This window comes from Scardinius erythrophthalmus (genome assembly GCF_964197995.2).
Source record: "Scardinius erythrophthalmus genome assembly, chromosome: 23".
NCBI lineage: Eukaryota > Metazoa > Chordata > Actinopteri > Cypriniformes > Leuciscidae > Scardinius > Scardinius erythrophthalmus.
This window is the reverse complement of record NC_138243.1, coordinates 27,389,591-27,400,243: the sequence shown is the minus strand read 5'-3', so window position 1 is coordinate 27,400,243 and position 10,653 is coordinate 27,389,591. Positions and strand designations below refer to the sequence as shown.

General features: G+C 35.5%; 1 protein-coding gene across 1 annotated transcript; it reads right to left on the bottom strand.

The window, feature by feature from the left end:
- Window positions 1–418: 418 nt before the first annotated feature.
- On the bottom strand, window positions 419–3,242 carry il1b (interleukin 1, beta). The gene is made up of 7 exons (XM_081354922.1): window positions 2,904–3,242; window positions 2,750–2,794; window positions 2,503–2,581; window positions 2,239–2,416; window positions 1,441–1,602; window positions 1,077–1,216; window positions 419–992 (listed from the first exon to the last, which is right to left on the bottom strand). The coding sequence occupies exons 1-7, from the start codon at window positions 3,065–3,067 to the stop codon at window positions 774–776; spliced, it is 987 nt and encodes a 328-aa protein (XP_081211048.1). The 5' UTR covers window positions 3,068–3,242; the 3' UTR covers window positions 419–773.
- Window positions 3,243–10,653: the final 7,411 nt, after the last annotated feature.

The following is a 10,653-nucleotide window of genomic DNA, read 5'->3' as shown; positions in this document are numbered from 1 at the left end:
TGTGGACAGGATTTGTTAATGGCCTAAATATGATCGCCAAATATGAAGCGCTCTATTTGAAAAACTCATAAATCAGTGAAATATTCTGATATCAACAGGTTCAAGATTATTGAGATTCATTCTAATGGACAACACACAGATTTAACTCTACACTGAGGACAGTTGAAGCAATTGCAGTGTGCAGTGATTATTTCTATCACATGGGGGCGCTCAAGTTTCATGTCCTAATTCTGGTGATGCATACCCTATGTTTTTAAGTGATTAAAATGTATGCTTGGAAAAACAACTGGCGTCATCTTTCCCTACATGTTTGGAAGGGAACAAGTTATCAACCTTTATCATGTGTGTGTTTTTTATATGTTGATAAGACATCCTGTTCAATTGAAGGTCTAATGATCTGATCAACTCGACAACATGTAACGGTTTAACTCATAGGTTTATTTCGTAACAAAAATCAAGTACAAAACAAGTTTGATTTAAATACATTTAAAATACTTTTAAAATAAATATTAAATATCGTTTCAATTTATGGATGTAGTCAAAAATAAATATTAAATATCGTTACAATTTATGGATATAGTCAATCATAATACTTTTAAGAATTCAATGTGAATTTTCTATTTCCAAAATAAAATCTCCACATAGTGCAAAAACTAAAACCAGACATCGAGTCTAATAGGTTTGGACCAATAAATAAATCCAGATTATAAACTGTACTTGGTACATACTCTCTGAAGATATTTACGGAATCAAATTAGATCCTTAACTCTGGATTAGTTTTTGCTTCTCAGCGTGAAGGTTGTGCATCGGTCCTTTGACGCGATCTGGCTCATTTCCACTGCCTTGGATTCATTATAATCCGTGCTGATAAACCATCCAGGATACTTCACGGATTCAAACATGTTATTGGCCACACCGGTCTCTTTCCTGAAGAACAGGAGGTTGTCATGCTGGTCACCAACTTTAATGGTGTTTAGGGATTCAGTGATCTCCTGGAATAAAAATCTTTAGTTTACAATGTGGATCAAATAAAAAAAGCAATAATATGGTTGTGAAACTTGGAGTGGGGAACAAACCTTCAAGACCAGTTGGGGGGAAGAATTGTCCGGCTTGGTACAAGCAAGGTAGAGATTGGTCTCGGAGATTCCCAAGCACAAAGGCTGGGATGAATTGGAGGTGGCGCTCGGTGATGAATACAGCGACAGATTGAAATCAACTGGAAATAAAGAAATGTGGAGGTTAAGAGAGAATCATATAGAACATTTTGGATTTAGATTTCATTCATGCTTTAATCCATCATTCTCAGATTTTTAGGAATTTAGCAGTTCGTAAACACTATCAATATTAAAAGACTCTTCTGCTTACATAAAACCTTTTTGACATAAATTGAGTCAACAGTTGGATTTAGATCCACTTTTTTGTAAGAGTGATGAGATTTACCTTTGTATTGAGCGGCTCCGTCTCTCAGCGTGACGGCCAGCAGACGAGGAGATCCGCTGCTTTTCACCAGAGTCTTCTTGAACTGATCACAAATGTTGCACTGCAACATCTGGTTGATGCTTTTGTAAGATGGTGTCATCTCAACCCGTTCCATCCGACGCTCTGTGGAGGTAAAAAAACATTAGTGAATGTCAGCAACCAAAAAAGCAATGCAAATGCTTAATGTCTGGTCAGTTATTTTAGGTCAAGTCACATGCATTTATTTATATAGTGCTTTATACAATACAGATGATTATAATGAGATTTAGGAAATATTGTGATTGAGCTTTACCTCATGAAAACACAATGCTTTGATCAAATTCAATACGCCCATAGAAATGTGTAAAAACAGTGGCCAGTAACACACACAAAAATAACCAGAATACTTATAATTGCTTCTAAATGGGAGTGAAGGTTATCTTACTCTGGTTATTGGAAATAATCACATTTTCAGAGCACATGCAAACATAGTCACTGATGCAAACTACAGCAAATATTAAACAAATTCAAATTTTGCTGTCGTGATTCAGCTCTGTTCAGTTTGGGCTCATTACTATTCTTTGGTACGGTATTGCAAATGCATAATATTATAGTGGTTTCACTGGACAAACTAGGTCATATGGTAACTGGAACACAGTAACTGGTTTGCTGTAGCCCACCAGCTCTAACCATCTCAACCAATGTGGTTTACCAGTCGTTCAATGCACAATCAAACCGCCAGAAGCTAGTTTCAGCTGCATGAAAGTTTGGTGGTAGTACCTTCAATCACACTATCCATGATGATGTTGAGCACCTCTTCTTCACCAAACTCTGAAGACTTTGTTTTGATGTGCTTCATCCTCCTCAGGGCGATGATGATGTTCACCACCTGCTTCATGCTGGAAGAATGCTTCCACATTTCCAAATTGACACCCTCATCCATGTTGCACTGGCAGGTCTGGAGAGAAATGATTTTTAGAGCTATGTTTTAGATGACTTAAATGAATTAGTCCACATTTATGAGCATATTTAAAAGCAACCCACCTTGGATGGTTGATCTGCGCAGTCCATCTCGTCAGATTCGGCACTGTCAGAGTAAATTGCACTGTCTGTCTCAGATAAACTGTTCAGGAAACAAATCAAATCTTGAATCAGACGAGTTTTAGGCATACTATTTCAAATAAAACCAGAGCAAATTCAAGAAGTAGGCTAACAGACGCATCATTCCGTCTTCGAGAGCCGTTTCATAATGCAGTAATAATATGAAAACGTTTAATGTGGTAATACTTACTCATCATAAGAAAAAGTTATGTCATATCCATCGTATGCCATCGTTCTAAAATAAAGCAGAAAACGGGTTAAACACTGAGAAAATAAAAATCTTTCTGTTTTGAAAATCGGAATTTTAAAGATGCCAAGATTCAATTGCATGCCACATAGGCTACCTGTCGTTTGGTTCAGTTCCTTCTCTAGAATTAGTGAGTTGGTTCTTTCTCTTGTGAGATTCTTTGGTTGATGCCTTAGTGAGAGTAGACGTTTGGCTTTTATAGATCCTCCTTGAAATGGGAATTTCCCCTGAATAAGGAAGTAAAATGACGTTTTTCGTCATTTCGGACTAGACAGCAGGTGCGCCACGCGGGGAATCCTGTAAAGACCCAAAGGAACTCAATTAAACTTACTTTTCTTTGTTAGACTTTAAACTATTAAACATAATTATTTAAATGTTCTCCTAATAAAACAATGTCAGGACGCTAGCGCTAGGATGTGCTCAAACTCCCGTGCACTCACAATGACGCAATGCTCATGTTTTTATTTTAATTATTATTATTATATATTTTTATTGAATTTTCTAAATTACAGAATTCAATATCAAGTTTTTGACAAATTTCTTTTACACATTTTCAAATTTCACAGTATCGCAATGCATATTATTAAATTTTGTAAGTAGCCTATCGCAATGCTCATGTTGCTGTCCGGATCTAATCATTTATTACAAAATGTATATGAAAAATGCTGTTTAAACAGAATAACTTAAACAACACTTCTTTTATGATCATGTTTTCACCTAATTAAAAGTCAGTTTGACAGATTAAGTAGGCTAGTTTGGCATTATATTTTATTATTATTTCTTTAAAGTAAGCAGAGAGAAGCATTTGTTTTAATAGTAAAAAGTAATTACAAAATGAAAACATTCATTTAAAAAAATTGTTTTGAAAGTAGCATTTTTTTATGTGACATGAAAACCATAAAAGAAAGTTTTTTTTTTTTATAAACCCATTGTTTTGATCAGCAATTCAAATTGTAATTACGCCAGCTGGTTTTTTTTTCTTTTGGTCACTTGTTTCTTTAACAGCTTTTGCAATAATATGATGTAACTTAAGTTGTAGCTTGTAGGGAAAAAAAAATAAATAAAAAAAAAATATCCTAATTTGCAACAGTTTTGAACTGTTCATAAAAAAAAGTACTTATGAAACTGAAAACATTAAGATAGTCTAACCTATGTGACAACTAGCCCCGGTCTCCTCTGAGTGCATGGCTGCTGTGACAAAATGAGCAAACAATTTTACACTCATCTTTGAGATTTACTTCTATGTAAAAAAAAAATAGGATTTCAGCAGGGTCCAAAGGTTTCGAATGTTTCTACAAATTATATCATGTGCATAACAATATGAGTGAAAAGTTGAACTGAAACATTTACAAGAAAATCTGGCTTTTAGTTAAAAGGAATTCACATGATTTTCACATGACCACACATTTGACTAAAATGTCAATAAATTCCAAACTTTGCATTACTGCATTGCTATTTACTTTCTAAATCTCATATCAATAAAAAGATAGACATGCAACTGCTCTTTCAAATAAATAAATAAATAAAAACTGCATTAAATAAATCCACTATGGTTTAGTAAGTAATCCCTATTACTTGTAATGCATTACACCCAACACTGTTCCAGTGCACGTTTGACCATGAGTACGGATGGACGTGTTCAGCGCATGCATGTTCACTATCTAGTGGACATATTTTTGAACATTCAAATCACTTGTGCAGATGAAAAATCACTTGTGCAGATGATGAAAAATATGCGGACAGGATGCTTTTTAAGATTAAAAGCTTTTATTTAAAGTCATAAAAATACAAAACCCCTTTTAGTTTCTCAAACGCCCCCTAAATAACTGTGCAGATGAAACCATGGCATCAGTCGGCATCATGCAGTGGTTTGCCTCTGACCTCAAAGACAGAACCTTCTCAGTGAGCATTGGGAAGTTTTCTTCGTCATTTTCCCTATTACCCACAGGTCCATTCTAGGCCCTCTTCTCTTTTACTTTATATGCTACCATTGGGTGCCTTTAAGAAATATAAGATAGCATTGCTATGCTGACGATACACAGTTTTATCTACCAGCTAAAACTGACATGTTTTTATCCTTTGGACGTGCTCTGCAACTGTTTTGAGGAGATCAAATGTTGGATGGCTAATCATTTTTTGCAATTAGGCTAAATGAAAGCAAAAGGGAAATTCTCATCCATCTTCATCTTTTTAATATAGATCCTATTGCCGCCAGTGTTCAACCTCATGTAAGGAATCTTGGGGTTACATTTGAGTCATCACTAAATTGAGAAACAAATTAGTACAGTGGTAAAGATCATTAGAGATCAGTAGCAAAATTAAAACAGTTTCTACCTCCAAAAGATTTGGAGACCGTAATCCATGCTCTTGTGGCAGCTTCAAATAGTGGTACACTAAAAGGTTTAGTCAATTCTTCTTAACCTGCACGTTAGCATGGATAAACAGGCCACATAATATGGTGGGCTGCTACAAAGTTACCGACTACTACGCCACCCCGGGGCCTATTTCTGGGGAACTAAGAACAAGGCTCTCAGGTTCGTTGCGGCTGAGTCAGGTATCAGACATGGGTCGAGTACAAAATTAGAAAACTTTTATTCTCAATAAGGATATCCAACTTAATTTAACATACAAAAATCTTTGAAAAGTTACCACTTCAGAATTGGGTACTGGCACTCCTTGACAGGAAGGACACAGCAATCATAGGAGCACACTCAGACCATGGCACAACACTGTGAGCACAGCATTCAGGCAAAGAACCACAACACTTCTCCTCTGCAGCTGGCCACCCCCAATTCTGAAGGAAAATACAGAAAAGAAAAAAAAAACCCTTAAACCAATTAAAACACAGTAACAGGGCTACATGCGTCTTACAACAGTAAGAAGTTAACAATGTCAGTTCGGCCCATCTGATCGAGGTACCGCGTCAGGCAACGACAAATTTCTTGACTGATAGACAAAAAAAAAAAAAGTTTACAAAAATCACCGGTCCAGCTGATCCTGCATGTTAAACACTGCAAACGCAAACAGTTAGGAAGGGAACAGCCTACACACGTGGAAACAAACGAGTTAATAGCGCTTGTCTGCCAGTCTAATCCAACAGCGAATCGTACCATCCAGCCTCAGTCACACAGTCTCAGTCACAGATCAAGTGAAGCAGACAGCTAAACAGGCATCCAGACAGAAGTTTAGACACAAACCAAAGCCCACTGTAACGTCCCTTGCACGTTGACCCACACCCTAAAAATAAAATAGAAACACATAAGATATGAATTTAACCAACCAGGCTGCTAACGATTATGGTTATAAGCAGTGTTGGGTAAGTTACTTTAAAAAAGTAATTAGTTATAGTTACTAGTTACTTCTCACAAAAAGTAACTGCGTTAGTAACTGAATTACATCATTACAAAAGTAACTAATTACCAGGGAAAGTAACTATTGCGTTACTTAAAAAAAAAAAAAAAGTTTAAACATAAGAAATTTCTTGGATACCCCCAATATGAAAATGTTAAATGAATTAAATTGACACAAAATAGAACATTTTATTATTATAAAACATTGTACACTAATCTATTTTAATGTTGATGTGGGACAATGGGAGAGACTAACTTAAATATTAAAATATTATCACTACTATAGTGGAACAACAATGGTTTAGAACTTTTAATATTTATTGCACAGACCACAACTGGCCAACAAAAAGTCTAAAAATAAATCATGCTTCTTGAGAAATGTACCAAAAATAAATAAATATCATTAAAAAATATACATACACTAGTGCATATAATTAAAATTATAAAACTCACACACCTTTACAACTGGTAGACATTCTGTATAGCCTACTTGAAGTATTTTCTTCCTCACAATAGTTTAACAAAAAGTGCTCTCAATATAATACTGAACAATGTACCAACATAAATAATAATAATAAAATATAATCTTTTGGGGGTTTATTTTTATAACTTACAGAGAACGTCATCATCAGAGGTTATTTTAGCCAAATTCTAGTCATGTTTGCAGCACGTGTGTTTGAACGTTCGAATGTGTTTGAATGTTTGAACGTTCGAATGTGTTTGAATGTTTGAACGTTCGAATGTGTTTGAATGTTTGAACGTTCCCTGCAGGTTATTTTGGAGTTTATGTTATAAACTAATTAAAACATTTAATATGATACCATCATACCAATATGCTACAGAGACGTTCTAATGTTGAAATGTGTAATTTATTTATAAATAAAGTATTTATGCTCGGACACACTCGGTCTCTCTCGGGCAGAGTCGAGCGCGCTCTCGGCGTTCGCCTCGGTTATGTCCAGTCCGGCGCCTCATAAACACACACAGAAAAAACTGTGCAGCTCATATGGCTGAGAGAGAGCCTACTCGGATTAAAACCGCTTCAGTGAGCTCAATCATAACGCCGCATTTTTATTGACAGTAACGGTAACGGCGTTAGCGGAGGAAATAGTAGTTTGATTACTCGTTACTGAAAAAAATAACGCCGTTAGTAACGCCGTATATTTATAACGCCGTTATTCCCATCACTGGTTATAAGCTCAGTCAAAACAGGCCTACCTGTAATGCGTCTCACGCGGCACCGAAACTGTTGTATGAACGCATATCCACTGGAACGGATGGAACTGAAGGCATCCCGCAAAGCTCCTCGCTCCCCTTTTGACAACAACTGACTCATGAAACCTGGGACGACAAACCAAAAATTGAACAGCTCTCTGAACAGCATGACTCGCTCTCTGACCAGGCGAAGACGCACACACACACAGCGTCACTGGCCACTACCACCTAAAGGGCACAATTAAACCCCCCTTTCTTATTAAGGGATTACGTCAGAGGTAGAAAGTACTGCTATACTCTCATAACATCAAGTCTGGCCTACTGTAATTCCATGTACTGTTGCCTGCCTCAAACTGCAATCTCTCACCTGAAACTAACTTATTACCGGCGCAAAAAAAGAGATATCACGATATCATAATTTTAGCAACTTTACATTGGCTTCCTGTAAAGTTTAGAATTGATTTTAAAATAGCTGTACAAGGCTTTATCTGGCATTGCACCAAAATGTCCTTATGCCCTTAAATGTGAGGTCTTCTCCTTCATTAGCCAGTTTTAAAGCTCTTAAATCTTATTTGTTCTCTCTGGCTTTTGATTAGATTAGATTAGTTCAAGGTTTTTAATTTGATTTGTATTGCATTTTGTTTCATGCTGCATGGTTTCTTTTTTATGCTTTCTTTTTAAATGCTCAATGATTTATTGTACAGCACTTCAGTGCAACTCCTGTACCTGGAAGTTGCATCTTTTCTTCCATATTGTGACGCATATCCAGGTGAAACAGCTTCTCTAACAAGAAAAAATGTAGATTTTGTGCATGGGGAATTGATTGGATGTGGGTTGCAATTGGTCAATGTCATGTGAGTGACAGATTGCCCCGCCCACCAGTAAACACATCATCAGAGAAGTGATGTCACTGCAAGAGAGAGGGGAAATTATTCCGAGTAAAGATTATGACCACACATGAATTAAAAATAATAATAATGATGATAAATCATAATTAATACTGAAATTTTCCATAACAAATGATACATTTTTGATTTCATGGTGACTTTAATTAGGCCTACTTGTGAAATCTCTGATTCACCAATGGACTATGAGAATAGAAGAGATACGTAAACTTATTAACTTTCGTTTTCACATTGGTAAAATACAGAAAAATTTTACGATTAATTAATTGGCTATTCCAGTGAAAGAATATCCACAATTGGGTTATTAGGAAATATGTTGTTCAAAAGTGAGGATTTTTGTAATCTCCATTCATTCACAACCAGTGAGTGTACAGCAGAACTTCTGCACTTATGCAACTTCCTCATCTATAGGTCCTGTTTAGGTACGCAGGTCCTGTCCCCATGAAAGCAGCTGATGTAGTATAAGATGACTCACTATAATTCGTGTCAGAGTATGTAAACAGTAGTAAAGTACAGGATGTGACAAAATTAAGACCAGTGTCCACACCTGTTTTACCCAGTCTATCCAGTTTGTTAGTGTAATTGCTTCCTGTGATGTAATCTTCAATAGGCATGTTGTATCGGAAGCATAACCGGTGTTGCATCATGCTAGATAACCTCAAGCTTTATAGTAGCATCATACAACCAGTATTACAGGGATCTGAATGGGTGTGTGAAGGAAAAAATAGGGATAAAATAACATGAAAATAACAGGTTTAGTATAAGCTATAACATTTTATATTGGCTAAATTGCTGCCATTCAAAAGTTTGGGGTCAGGAAAATGTTTATTATTTTATTTAGTGAGAAATTAAAACTTTTGTTCAGCAAGGATGCATTCAATTGAAAAAAAGTGACAGTAATGACATTTGAAAATGTTTCAAAAAATGTAGGCTATGTCAAATAAAAGCTGTTTAAAAAAAAACAAAAACAATTATTCATCAAAGAGTCCTGGAAAAAATGTATATGGTTTCCACAACAGCAGCACAAATGTTTTCCACATTAAAATTTAGAAATGTTTCATGAGCAGCAAATCCGATTTCTGAAAGAATCTGGGACACGGAAGACTGGAGTAAAGATGCTGAAAATTCAGCTTTGATCACAGAAATAAATTACATTTTAAAGTCTATTTTCAACATTAATAATATTTCACAACGTTTTAATCAAATATGCAGCCTTGGTGAACTTTTCAGGCGGTTGTATTTCCACTTCCAAATATGGTCTTCTGCCATTCGCCTGCCGGTAGAAGGAAGTTCATTGGCCACAAGGATGTAAAAAACAACATCAAAAAAACCAGCCACACCACAACTACTCATAGATAAATAACCATTAATAGCCTTACATTTAAGCCTTAAATGCTTACAGATTAAAGAATCGTTCAAAAAATTCTCAAATGTTTTTGTTTTCACATAATTATTTCAAATATTGTAATATTTTGACTGCATGCATCTTCCTTGAAATTGATACTAAAAGTGTATTAATGTTCAGAAATATTGTAACAAAAACACCCCAAACATTTATTATGCTTTAAATAAATCATGCTTAATGTTATGTGCAGCAACTCATGTGCTTGATCAAAAATATTACAACAGAGGCATGACAACCACAAATGAGCAATGTAGTGGCTTTTTGAGCAAATTCCTTAGAAATGTAACTTACAATACAATACAATAGAATATTTATTTTATAAAGCACATTTAAAAACAACCAAGGCTGACCAAAGTGCTGTACAGAACAGAAAAAATAAAACCAATAAAGAAACACAAAACAATAGATAAACAATAATCATACCTAAATCAAGGAGTATCAAAAAGCCAAAGAAAATAAATAAGTAGATTTGAAGGTGGAAACAAATCTAAAGAAGAGAGGAAAACTGTTCAAAAGTTTTGGGCCTGCAGTCGCAAAAGCGCATTCGCCTCGTTTTCTAGAAGGAGTGTGTAGATCGGTCAGGTACTGAGAGGCCAATTTGTTGAGAGCTTTATAAACGAATAATATTTTTTTTATTCTAATAAAATTTTTCATAGGGAGAGGGAAGACTGAGAGACACCAATATAAAGTGATTCACGATATAGACGAGTTGTTACGAAAGCATGAATCACTGTTTGAAAGTTACTCTAGGTTAAAAAAAGTTTCAGTTCAGTTGGTCGAAAATAAAAAAAAGCATGATTTTACAACAGTACTGATCTGTTTATCAAATTTTAGGTTGTGATCAAACAGAAAACCCGGATGAGTTTCATATGCGGCAAGAGAACCACGGTCAACATCAAGCACACAGGTTTCCTTGGGCCCAAATAGAATTATTATTTGCGTTTAAATTTAGACAATTACTTGAAAGCCAAA

What these genes read in the sequence shown, in the direction of transcription:
- il1b (XM_081354922.1), bottom strand. Translation starts at nt 3,067, where the DNA reads ATGACGAAAAACGTCATTTTACTTCCTTATTCAGGGGAAATTCCCATT. An exon ending in GCGCAGATCAACCATCCAAG is followed by an intron (nt 2,417 to 2,502) that starts GTGGGTTGCTTT and finishes ATTTCTCTCCAG; the next exon opens with ACCTGCCAGTGCAACATGGA. An exon ending in CCCCCCAACTGGTCTTGAAG is followed by an intron (nt 993 to 1,076) that starts GTTTGTTCCCCA and finishes TTTTTATTCCAG; the next exon opens with GAGATCACTGAATCCCTAAA.